General features: G+C 46.2%; 1 protein-coding gene across 1 annotated transcript in view; it reads right to left on the reverse strand.

The window, feature by feature from the left end:
• LAMB4 (laminin subunit beta 4) overlaps window positions 1-13339 on the reverse strand; it is a 114671-nt gene that overhangs the window by 84536 nt on the left and 16796 nt on the right. Inside the window, 8 exon segments of the mRNA XM_086696954.1 lie at window positions 1383-1571; window positions 2641-2761; window positions 3765-3979; window positions 4104-4167; window positions 5579-5767; window positions 6917-6990; window positions 9221-9356; window positions 13002-13159. Coding sequence (XP_086553080.1) covers window positions 1383-1571; window positions 2641-2761; window positions 3765-3979; window positions 4104-4167; window positions 5579-5767; window positions 6917-6990; window positions 9221-9356; window positions 13002-13159 — 1146 coding nt within the window.

Consider the following 13339-nt stretch of genomic DNA (forward strand, 5'->3'; position numbering starts at 1 on the left):
AAGGAAGGTAACAGTGGGGTACCTGAGTCACCTGTATCGCCGTCACGTGTTATTAAGGTCCTGGAAGTTGCCCTGGGGTAAGACATTACATTTTGACACAATTGCTGGTGGGCATATTATTACAGTATTCTCTCTTATTTTTATATGCACAAAACATTCCATTTTCAACAGCTGAGATTAAAGACAAGATGAAAGATTTTTAAAGATTAAAACAAAGATGGTAATCGTTAGCTTATGTGTCTTCTCAGCAAAGATGAATTGTCTACAGCCGGTCAAATGTAGCCCATTTCACTACAGACCTTCTCCTTAAGGCGAGGCTCTGATAAACCCATTGGAAGCTGATAATTTCCTAAGTCGAAAATATACTTAATACATCTAACCTACCGAACATCACAGCTCAGCCTCGGCTACCTTAATCACGCTGACAGTTGGGCAAAATCTTATTCTGGCTGACAGTTGGGCAAAATCTTCCTACACACAGCCTGTCTTACAAGAAAGTGTTGAATGTCTCGTGTAATTTCCTGAATACTGCACTGATAGTGGAAACTGGTTGTATGGGCCCAGAATGGTTGGTTTTTTTAAGTGATTTTTTCCCCCAAATGTTTATTTTTGAGAGAGAGAGAGACAGAGGATGAGCGGGGGAGGGGCAGAGAGAGAGGGAGACACAGACTTTGAAGCACGTTCCAGGCCCTGAGCCGTCAGCACAGAGCCCGACGCGGGGCTTGAGGCCACGAACCCTGCGAGATCACGACCTGAGCGGAAGTTGGAAGCTTAACCGACTGAGCCACCCAGGCGCCCCCAGAATGGTTGCAAGCGTATGGGTTGCTGAGGCTCCTGACCAGGGGGTCTGACTGGGAACTGTCCCTAGCTACCTGGCCCAGCATTGGGAAAGAGGATCATCTGCGTATGGGCTGGCCTGGGAAAAGATCCGAGTTCAAAATTCTAAGCAGGTTTCTACTAAATGCCCATTGCTTTGGCACCGTGGCAAAGTTGAAACATCCGAAGTGGAGCGGGCCAGGGTGAGTCGGGTCTCCCATGCTCAGCTACTTCCCCCAGGGGACCCACAGGACACTCAGGTGTCTGTAGCACCTCCTGAACCACCCGCCCCCTGCTGGCTGAATCCGGAATAGTCTCCTGATTCACCAGTGTCGGCCACCCACATGCGGCTGCGGGGATGGACCCGGATTATTTGGCCCAGCCTGTCGTGAGAAAGGAAAGCTCTCAGAACCGAGTGCCTTTTCAGACTGCCCCCCGCCCCCCCCCAGGCCCCTAAATGCTGCTAAACCGAGGGGGGGCGGGGGGTGCCTGCAGCCCAAGCGAGACCTCTCCATCGGCCTTCGCTCACACGTGTGGAAGAGACAGGCCAGAGGGCGGGGACTCACGGATGCACGCGTAAGGATCGGACATGGCCCTGAGCGGGTCCCTGTAGAAGAGGGGTCTGCAGCGGTCACAGTGCTGTCCTTCCGTGTGGTGCTGGCAGTCCTCGCACACGCCCCCGCTGCGGCCGCCGCTCGCCAGGTACGCGGTCATGTCGAAGTGACAGCGGTCCGAGTGGCCGTTGCAGCGACAAGCTGAGGAAGGAGAGGGGTTAGGAGAGACTGGCCAAGGTCTGGGGACCACCAGGCAGCTGTTTGGGCACAAATCACTGCAGCCCCAGTGCTCCGCCGACTTGTTAGAAATATACCAAGTACTTGAGGATTAAAGCAGGTGCTTTCGAAGGATCTTTCTAGTACTCTGATTCTGTATATATATGTGTGTGTGTATATATATATACACACACACAGAAGACACACATACACACACACACACACACTGATAGATAGATGTGAGCAGAATCAGAGTACTATCTATCTATCTATCTATCTAATTTTTTACTACCAGGTAAACAAAAGTAAATCATTTGGGTGATTTGGGAGCCCTAGAGTGCAGCTTTATTGCTTGGAGAACTTTATTGTTTGTCTTAGTGGTGAAGTCTGTGCTGTGTGCCTTGTTGCGTTTTCCCTGTAAACAGCAAAATCTTAGGCTGTTTTGCTGGGTCTCGCACACTGGGACTCCCCTGGATGGGACGTTTTTTAGAGACCTCTTCCACTCACCTCTCACTGCCCCAATCCTATTTTCCCCCAGTCTGGGAAAAGAAGCTGAGTAACAAGTTTGTATGGACTTCCCTCAAAATTCAGAGGCAGCAAACGCATTGCCAAAGAACCATCTACCTTATTAGCCTAAATATTTTATAAAAGCTACAATAGCCTGTCAAAGTTTGTCCCAGTCCTCACCTCTCCTATCCTCTGACATGTGTTTAAGGCTGCGTTCACGGAATGGGTGATTCTTCAGGAAAAGGGTAGGGATCTCTGTACCAAATCTAGTCCCCACTGATGTTGCCGTTACATGGCTCTGCCCCTCCTCAGGGAAGGGACCACACCACACGCAGATGGTTTCATTTTGTGAATTAACGTGCCTTTTGTGGTGTGAGGGTCTGAGAAGTTGGTCTTCTATCTATGGGAGGTAATGGGACACATTAGGATATCCCACGATTGGAGCTGGGAGCCACGAGTTTGTGGCCTCTGATGCCCACAGCTCCACTGAAATGAACTCGATGTTGTTCGAGCTTAAGGACACAGGCTGAGAACTTTCCCCACGTACCTCTGCATGCGCTGTCCTGGAGGCCTGCTGCCGGCCTCCACGGAACGTCCTGGAAGAAGCCCTTGCACCTCTCGCAGTTCGGGCCATCTGTATGGTGCTGACAGACACACTGGCCGTGAACCTGCGTGGTGTGAAAAGACGGCTTTGCTCTGAGGATGCTGGGGTTCTCGAGGTGGAAAAGGCAGTACCACGCCAGGTGCCTCTTCGGGTCTTAGCTTTCCTTGTCTACCTTCTATTATCTCCTTAACCAACTCCCACGTTTGGAAAAAGTTTAAGATGTTCGGGAACCATCTACATTTTCTTTGGCATTTCTGAATTCTAGTTTCAGGGCAACACACAATGAGAGACAGGATCAGGGGGCAGAGAGAGGGAAAGACAGGGAGGGAGAGAGAGAAAGCGGGGGGGGAAGGGTGGTTAAGGGAAAGAGGGAATTAGAAAACAGAAAGAACCTGGAGCAAAGCATATGATTCTCTTGGTTTGTCCACAAAATGCACCGTATACCCAAGTTCAAAGAAACTTGTACTTCCAGGGAAATAGGAGCTGGCTGACAGGGAAGGTGCAGAGTTTCGGCATCCAGCCTTGTCTGCTTGTGGCTCCTAGTTTAAAATTATGTAGTAGACACACCCTCAGGACTCTGCGCAAACAGGCATTTCTTCCACCGCACCTTTTAAGACTTGTCCCAGGGATGGAAGAGATCAAGACCAGGAACAGCCATTCCCGGCACAAGAGTGCTACTTGGAGTGACCATTTCTACAGTGGCAGGCATCCCTCGGACACCCCGGTGTGGAGTACACCCTCTCTCGCACGAGAGACCTTCGAGAACTTTTTGTGGGAGAATGCACGCGAAACAGGGTCCTCACCACTAAAGCTCCATTCCCTAAAAAGCAAATAAACAAGAAGGGAGCACGGCGGGCTACCCTGAGCTCACAGATGAGAAATGCTGCTCATGGAGTCATCTGGGGCAGAGCCTGCAGGAACTGTGGGTTGAATGATCCCTGCCCCAACACAGAGCTGTCACTTCGACTGTGGATCCCCATGGAGAGGCTCTGATCCACGTTCGGCACCAGTGCCGCAAAGGAAAGGGAAGAGAGCCAGCTGCCCTCTGGGATCGATCAGTGACTTACCATTCCAGGAGGGCTGAAAACGTCTCCCCGCACTTTCTGCACAGGGCTGCATTCGCTAGCGTGGCCGTGGCAAAAACAGCTGCCCCCAACCACCATGTTGGACAGAGCATAGTAGTAGTTATCCAGAGAACCGTTTTCCCTCCTTCCAAGCAAGGTGTCCCCCAGGGTGTGGAGTTTGGTGAAGTTGATCCTCAGGTTTGTTAATGTCACAAGGTCTGGAGAAATGGTAACAGCAAAGGAAAGCACACTTCATGGGCTATGGACATGCAATGAAAAGGGATGCCCCCAACATAGAATTTTAGAAAAAGAATTTGTGCAAGAATAGAGAGTATCTCATACCCTGGATGTAGGGGCTGTAGGGGTTTTCTATTTCAAACCTGGGATCCAAAACCTTTAAAACGACCTGCAAAACAAATGCAGGTAAATGTATAGCATCTCACCCAAAACAGCATTGTGAAATATACTTTTTTTTTTTTTTTTAAGTAGGCTTCACACCCAGCATGGAGCCCAACAGAGGGCCCGAACTCATGACCCTGTGATCAAGACCTGAGCTGAAATCAAAAGTTGGATGCTTGACCAACAGAGCCACCTGGGTGCCCTGTTACTCTTAAAGAGTAACTCTTGGGGCGCCTGGGTGGCGCAGTCGGTTAAGCGTCCGACTTCAGCCAGGTCACGATCTCGCGGTCCGTGAGTTCGAGCCCCGCGTCAGGCTCTGGGCTGATGGCTCAGAGCCTGGAGCCTGTTTCCGGTTCTGTGTCTCCCTCTCTCTCTGCCCCTCCCCCGTTCATGCTCTGTCTCTCTCTGTCCCAAAAATAAATAAACGTTGAAAAAAAAAATTTTAAAAAAAGAGTAACTCTTAAAGAGTATACTCTTAAAGAAGAGATCCTGACCTCACGAAAAGGCTGAGCCATTGCCTCCCAGCTGGCATAGGATACAGATTATTATTTGGGTTCTCTTGTGAATAAAAGGGCCAACATGGAAATGAATCAAACGTCTTAGTCATTCTGGTTCTTTATGCTCCCATGGTCCATGTAGGTGATAGCACTGGGGCTGGAAGGGAGGGACGGGGTCACAATTCAGTAGGTCATCAACTGGATCTGGCCGGGGATTCCAGAGACACCTTCTGCCACCAACCCTTTCACTCTGCCTGATAAGAGTCATACCTCCCAACCCCGCTCCTACCCTGCCTTTCTGCCTGTCACCCGCTTTGCTCAGAGGAAGGTCCTGGCAGATCCCGCCTGGGTGGTGGTTTACAGAGCATGAGATAACACAGCTATGTAGCAAGGGCTAGAAACAGATGCTCCTTGCTCTGGGTGTCCTGTGTCCTAGTGCCCAGCCTGGGTCTTAGTCCCCACTCACCCTCAGCAGGTGATGTAATCTCTCATGCAGGAGTATTGCTTGCAAGATGCTTACTATTTATCTGAGTTTGAAATTAATTCAGGACTCATTTCAATTTAAACATGTTCATGCTTTAAAAACCAACAGCTAGAGGCCCATGGGTGGCTCAGTCAGTTGAGCGTCTGACTCTGGACTTCGGCTCAGGTCATGATCCCAGGGTCGTGGGATTGAGCCCCATGTCGGACTCTGTGCTGAGTGTGGACCCTGCTTGAAATTCTCTCTCTCCCCACTCTCTCTCTCTCTCCCCCACCAACACCTTTCTCCTGCTCACGCTCTCTTTCTCTAAAACAAAAGCAACAGAACTCAAGTTATATTTCAGTAAACACTACCTAAATTGTTTTCATTTAAATGAACCGCATTAGAAAAAAAAAAATGGTGTAACCTCTATCCGAGAAATCCAAGAAAGGAAATGCTACCTCTCCACCAGATGAGGGTTCAATATCCGAATATTTGGAGTCACAGACAAGGTCTCCCACTCCCTGGGCCTGGCCAGAAGTGATATTGGGAAAGGAAGCAGCACAGTCTTTTGCAAAATATTTGAGCACTTTCCAGGTGTGTCCATAGTCTGTGGAACGTTCAACTAACATAGCAGCAGGCCGAAAAGTCTAGGAAAACGGGAGGGAAACTTGTAATGCTTCGCAAAGGCAGATTTCATTATCTACTGCAGACTGAATATTTGTATTCCCAAATCTCAGTTTTTTCAAACTTTATTTGTATCTCTTGAAATCCGTTATGCAATGAACACACAGAAATCTCTTTCCAATCAGGGGGCGAGCAGTCACGAGCGCATACTTTGCCTCAAATCTGGTTCCATTTGAAAACTGTGTATGGGCTGTGTGAATTATTCATCAAAGGAGAGCATATCAATTCTTTAAAAAGTCAGCGTAACTGATATGTTACAGCAATTTGTATGTGGTTTTCTTTGACTAGAAGAACCCTTTTCTCTGGCAAACTCTTACACATCCTCCAGAATCTACCGTGAAGCTTATTCTGATTTCTTACAGCAGCGTTAGCCTCATCAAGGAAACTATCAGCATTGTGATTGTATGTCGGTTCCCGCACTGACAATTTTGTATTATGATTTTAAATTTCTATATATGTTTGTATCCTTGACTAGACTGTGAGCTCTTTGAGGCCAAAGACTTGTGGGTTTTTTTTAAATTTTTACACTTGATCTTAGCCAAAAGGCCGAGAAGCGATTTTTTTTAAATTTTTAATTTTATTTATTTTTTTACTGTAACTCAGCTTCCGGGCTGACAACAAAATTAGAATTTTGATGAAATATTTGAGAATGACTACAGGACAGGATTTCTCTGGCATCTAACTATCCTTAGTAAAGACCCTTTCATTTTTCTGCCTCTTTTGATCACAATCTTTCCATGTTTCCCCAAATAATGTCCAGTTTCTGCTTTTTTTTTTCTCCTGAAAATCATTTTTCTAGCTCTTGTGGTCTCTCTCACCCTAGGGTTTGGAATTTTCCTCTTTGCTCTATCTTGTACGATTTCCTTCCTTCCTTCCTTCCTTCCTTCCTTCCTTCCTTCCTTCCTTCCTTCTTCTGTTAACCATATAAGTTATTAATTAATGAGCAGTAAAGTTTTTACTTGTTTTGTTTTCCACTCAGGAACAAAGAGTCAAATTCTGCACAAAGTTCGAGTAGAGATTTTGTGCTCTACCCAGAAGCAAGGAAGTGAAATCCGGGTAAGCCCAGCACTTGGTAGGTAGATAAAAGGGGTGACAAGCCCACACATCTGTACCTTAAAAGTCAGAATAAGGTGGCTGAACTGAAATAACACCTCTAGGTCCAATCTGATGCTGACATGATCAAGACCTGAAGAAAAATCCAGAAAGAAGGAATCAGTGATTTTGAGAGACCCCTATTTACCCCTATTTAATCCTTCACTGTGGCTTGTCTGTAAAAAATAAAAACGTGTGAAATTACATGGCTGGGGATCAACACTCTTTCCTCATCTTTTACAGTGGTTTTCCAGAACACTGCACACCCAGGAGAAGGTCTATTTGAGAGCAGTACAGGTTTTACTCAGACTGTGCCCACATGCACGTTATGGTGGCGGTGCACACGGCCACTGTGTGGCAGTGTTACCTACCACCAAGGAAGTTCGCCCATTTCCCATAGGTCCTAAGCAGCAAGTGCCACCACTTGGCGGGGAGGGAGCTCATTTCCTTGAACTCACAACCTGACTGCACACGTGCGTAAAGGTGCGCTGGGAAACCGGTGCGTGGTAAACATCGAAGCATCCTTTTCTTCCAGCATCTGCTTGATAACCACTTGGACTAGTTCTATTGTCACTTAGCGTAAGACACAGCCTGGAATATTCCCCTGGGAGTGAGAATCTGCAGCTCCTCTGGGGCTGAGGAGAAGAAAGTTCTATCCTGAGAGGGTTAGCTGCCATTCGCCTCCTGCCTGGATGTGGAAGACCGGCCCCAAGCTGGACACGAGGAAGCCCCGATCGCTCTAGAGCGGCACTGTCCCATAGGAACAGAATACGAGCCACCTGTGTCATTTCAAATTTCCTAGCAGCCACATTTAAAAGACGTAAAAGCAAGCAGGTGAAACGACTTTTAATATTTTTAACCCCATATACCAAAAACCGTCTCATTTCAACATGTACTCAATATTTTAAAAAATTACTAATGTTTTATTTTGCTACTACCAATGCCTATTTTTTTTTTCCAAAGTAAGTCTTAGAAACCTGGAATGGTTTTATACTGATGTCACATCTCAGTGTGGGCTAGCCGTGTTTTAAGTGCCCGGTAGCGCATGTGGCGTTGGGCTCCCTCCCGTACTGGACAGCAGCTCTGAGATTAGTCAGTAACTGAGCTGCATGAACTGGAGGCAGTTTTATTTGTGGGTGCATCACTTGGGAGGGTTCGCCGCTGAGAGGGCAGCCCCATTCCTGGCTCCGGGTCAAGAGTCCCTCACCCTTTCTGGAAAGGATATCGCCTTTCCCCTCTCAAAAGTTCTTGGCTGAGAACCCTTGTTTTATGCGATCTGCTTTGGTGGAGGGGCGCTCCCGTGAGGCTATGTTTAGCAAATGCTGGATGTGTGGGTTAAAACTGCTGCTAAGCAAAAATGGCCTGAGCGAAGGCAGGTGGCTCCTGCAAAGGCATCGCATACATGCACTAAGGAGGGCCCAACTAGAGATTCAGGATTAGGATCCAACATGAATTGGCATTTTAGTAGACACACCAATCATGCTTGTCCAACGGAAGGCATAGGAAAATAGCCTCATATTATGCTTGCCTTATGTGTTACGATCCTATATATTCTGACTATTCCCACACTCCCCTAATGGTCTAGGACCCCCTGAGGGAAATAGGTTTAGGCATCTGAAGAGAATAGAGGGATTGTAGCCCAGGTACAACATACAGAGATGCAACAAAGGGAATCATCTTGTGGGGTGAGGGTTCCAGATTGGTGCTGAAGGGGAGCTGTCATGGGTGAGTCAGCCTACATTCATTCAAGCACATAAGGCCCACGCCTGAGTTTGGACGTGAGGCATCCCCAGTTGGGACCTGATCAGGGCACCTAGGAAATATGGATGGTCAGGGCCGATGCGAGTTTCAAAATCACAATTGTTCATGAGCAGAGAAGGGCATAAATCCAGGCAGAAAAGAACGTCAGCCAGTAGCCAACTATCCTTTCAATTCAATTTTTATATTAAAATATTTGGCTTGCAGCAAGAAATGAAATGCTCTTTTCCTCTCTCCTGAATGTGTTGCCGAGGGACAAAGTACAGGGTGGGAACTCTCAGATTTCCCCTGGCAGTGTTAATTCCATTTACAGGAGTGTGTTTCATATTAGGGTTAATGCGTGAAGCTTTCAGAGTTACGTGCTTAAAATACACTTGGATTTCTCTGAAGGAAAATAATCTCTCCTGAAATGAAAATAAAGTTTGTTCTTATACAGGCTTTAACAGTGCTAGGGGATACTTTTCCATTCCAGTATAACTCCTTGCTGTGAAATTGTTGAGATCGTACAGAAAGATATTGGATTAAAAACAAAGAAATGGATAATCTGGAAAGGAACTCAGTCATACCGTTTTCAGCTTGCCACCATTTCTTGTCTCTCCCTGGTTCAAAACTTGTAATGACATTCTCAATGGTGTGGCTCTGGGATTGCGTATATGGGTCATAGGGAAATCTGGAGTCACAGATGAAACATTTTTGTTCCCCCTGGAAAAGACCATCATTTCAGTAAAAAATAAAGACCCATAATTACTTATTGTTGATATCAATTTGAAAACAAGCTGTACTTACTATATTTGTCTTTCAATCTGGCTAAAAATAAAAAGCAGAGGAAATAACAGGACATCAATTTTTCCATCAATAGGTGCTTAAATACAATAACAGACAAAATAAAAATTAGGACCTAGAAATTTTATGAATTTGTACATTGGGGGCAAAAATGCAAACTTATGCAGAACTAATTTTTGTCTTGCACAAGAGGCAGGTGACCTGGAGGTTATGTTAAACCGTAGAGAAGTAATCAAGATATGTTCTTTGAGTAGGGATTACTTTCTGTAGTCAAAAACAAATATTTGGCAAGAAACTAATGCAACACTCGGCCACCAGGTTATCTGCAACCATCCTTTTTTTTCTCTCTCAGACATAGTTTTTGGTAGAAAAAGTTCCATGACCAAAACCTCTCCATCACCACCATGTGGATGTTGTAAAAGATTCTCATTATACTCGTAACAGAGAGGCCTGCCCTCTTGCCTTCCAGACCGGAAGGTCTTATTAGTGAATTGGAATTACTTTACTTGGAATGGACTTTCCAAGGTTGCAACAGCCAAGAGTGGCCTTTGAGTTTGCCTAATTTAATGCACCCATTTGTGGCCGTACTTACTTAAAGCCCCCAAGGAAATCCCCAAAGACTCCCAAAGGACTTCCAATGGCTTGCACAGTTGTTCCTGGCTACTACTACTTGCAGGACCCCGGAGGAGCATTTTTGCAAAACTTCCAGGAAGTGGGGACTGTTTATTATAATCCTCCATACTGGAAGTTGACTATAACAGATGCGCCGGTAGGTGTTCAGCAAACCGATTTGATGTCCGGATCATTGCTTACAAGGGCTATACAACCTGACCAGGACCATCTCTTTGCCTTTCCTTCCACGAGTCTTCCCTTGATTCACTCAATTCTAGCTACACTCACTCCTTGCTCTTCCCTGAGTTCACCGGGAACTCTATTGCCTTGCCATCTTGACACGAGCTATTCTCTGCTCCCCTCTCCTCCAACCCTCAAATATTCCTATCTCTTGCTCCTTCCCTTCTTCTGGGTCTCTGTTTAAAGGCCATCCTCTCAGAGAGACTTCTACTTAAAATATCACCACCTCCTTATGGCCTCTACCACTCTCTATGCCTTACCCTGCTTTACAATATCTTGTAAGCCGTTATCACCACTTGAGACTATATTATATAGTTGTTGGCTTATTGTCTGTCTGCATCATTAGAATTTAAGTCCAATGAGGGTGGGACTTTGTTGTTTTTTTAAATTTTTTTCTTAACGTTTATTTATTTTTGAGAGACAGAGACAGAGCATGAGCAGGGCAGGGGCAGAGAGAGAGGGAGACACAGAATCTGAAGCAGGCTCCAGGCTCTGAGCTGTCATTACAGAGCCCGATGTGGGGCTCAAACGCACGAGCTATGAGATCATGACTGGAGCTGAAGTCGGCCATCCAACCAATGGAGTCACCCAGGTGCCCCATGGGACTTCGTTTTGTATAAGGCCATATCCTCCTGACCTAGAACAGTGTCTCACACATTGCAGAGGCTGGATAAAATTTGCCAAACGAATGCATGGTGATTTTGAGGACTATTTCAGCTAGAGTCTATCAAAGTAGACCAGCCTTTCAAGAGATCCATATAATCTTTTTAGAATCACTGGCCACCATAAGTCTTATACCCGAAAAAAAAATGCCCTTTTTTTTTTTTTTAATTTTTTTTTTCAACGTTTATTTATTTTTGGGACAGAGAGAGACAGAGCATGAACGGGGGAGGGGCAGAGAGAGAGGGAGACACAGAATCGGAAACAGGCTCCAGGCTCTGAGCCATCAGCCCAGAGCCCGACGCGGGGCTCGAACTCACGGACCGCGAGATCGTGACCTGGCTGAAGTCGGACGCTTAACCGACTGCGCCACCCAGGCGCTCCAAAAATGCCCTTTCAAAATTAAGGAGCAATGGAAGTGAGATCTGTTCTGCATATGGGGAGGCTTGCCCCAGACTTGCCCCTAAAAGAGCAGCAGAAGCTTTACGATTCCACCAAAAGGTGTCAAGCCTTCAAAAGATGTCCAGTATTACTATGGAAATTACTGGGGGAAATGCTTTACTGTCAATATCTTAGAAGCATAGTCTTTGGCGAGCCTGATTAGGGATGTTTGGTTGTGATGACGAGATGTGGAAGTCCCAACTTGGGTAACACTACGGGTCAATGTTGATTTGAAGCTTCTGAGGAGAATGTGTTGCTTGGTAGCAATTTTTTAGATGATCATGGGGAAACAAGTCCTCCTTCATGACATGCAAATGTTTAAGTAGACCAAGACTTACAGCCCTACCTGTAACACTTTGTCAGCCTGAAGATATCTTGAGATTTTTTTCCCCCAGGTCTATGAGTTTAAGATTTCTGGGATTCTTGAGACAAAAGAAACCTTGAAGTTTGACTTACTTCTATTTTGGGTGGTGAAGACAGGAATATTAACTCCTAATCATTGCCAGAGTAGGTCATAAGTTGGCTGGGACAACAGTACGCAAATGTCAGTGGTTTAAGAACTAGAAGGGTAATGCCAGTGTTGGAAAGTATCTAATATTAGAGCTGAGAACCGTTTCTTTGTCCAGAGGACCCGGAATTGGAAAGTCAGTTGTAGGGTGCCACATCCCACCTGGTCTAGAGTTGAACAAAACGTCTACAGTGTCATTTCCTCGCACACACAGAGAAGTTGCTTTCTTACACAAGTACTTCCCAAACTTAGAACAGTGCTAAGCCCTCAGGTATTGTCTTCACTTATTTATAATCATCCTCTTTTACTAGAAACCAATTAGAATCCAAAGCATTTCCCAGAGACCTCGAGGAGTTGCTTTAAATGAACAATACGTGGAAAAGCCTGGGCCTCTAACATCGGGCTTCCGTCCAACTTCCCGCCTGCACATCCTCTCATTTAAGGGGTTGACGTGATTGCCTTGGGCTTTTCAGCAGGTATGATACTCAGATGACCTTGGATGCTTGTTTGGGTCCCCGAGCATGGAGAAGAAAAAAACTATAAAGCAGCTGATCCTTTTCTAAAACTGGTCTTTAAGGGAAAGAAAAAAGGCCCCCAAATCTGTTGACACTGGGATCTTACGGCTTTTAGACAAGACAATTTCCAAGTGGCTTTGTGAGGCTGGCATGCAATCAATTCAAAGTTCACACCCCCCCCACCCCCCACCTAACGCAGGACAGTGAGAACCCACATTCAGTATAATGGCCTTGAGACCCTGAGGGATCGTCCCTCTTCACTGCTGGGTCAATTGAATTCGCTCCCTGCGAGTTCCTCCTGTGGCTAAGTAGAATAGTACATCTTAGACTACTTCCCTTCGAAGACGGAACCAAAGAGGCTCTTCCGTCCAATTCTAAAGGTAACAAGAAATAGATGTGGCAGATCTTCCCTATTTTCTGATTAATCAAGGTTTCTTGGACTAGGAATTGAATCACCTGTGCCTCTGATATTCAGGAAAGAGTGATGTGTCCTCCTTTTATGTTGCGTGGCTGGCCCCCGCCATGCTTGGAAAAATCTATGTCATCGACTCAATAATGTCCCAACAAATAAACAAAGGACCAACCCACCTCAAGGTAGCTGAGGATGCAGTATTTCTGGGCTCCATCCAGCCCGCAGGTAGAAGAAGCCGTGAGCTGTGCACTGCGACCCACCAGGAGATCGCCGGTGGTAGCATGACAGGCGCTCCTGTGGCATTTATCTTGGGCTTTCGTGAAACTGAGCAACCCTTGAACATAATAGACACAGCTACTTAGAAGGCAGTCTAAGGGTAGCAGAAGGCTTAAAGAAGCAACTGGTTAAGTTGGGAAGTTAATAGCCCATTTATTTTTAAAGCCAGTTTTCTTGATCATTAAGACCATCCAGTTGTGGATGCTGTTGGTGCCCTTGGCCTAATGGAAATCTCTCA

Source organism: Puma concolor, chromosome A2 (assembly GCF_028749965.1).
Source record: "Puma concolor isolate L17-30 chromosome A2, mPumCon1.1.hap2, whole genome shotgun sequence".
Lineage (NCBI taxonomy): Eukaryota > Metazoa > Chordata > Mammalia > Carnivora > Felidae > Puma > Puma concolor.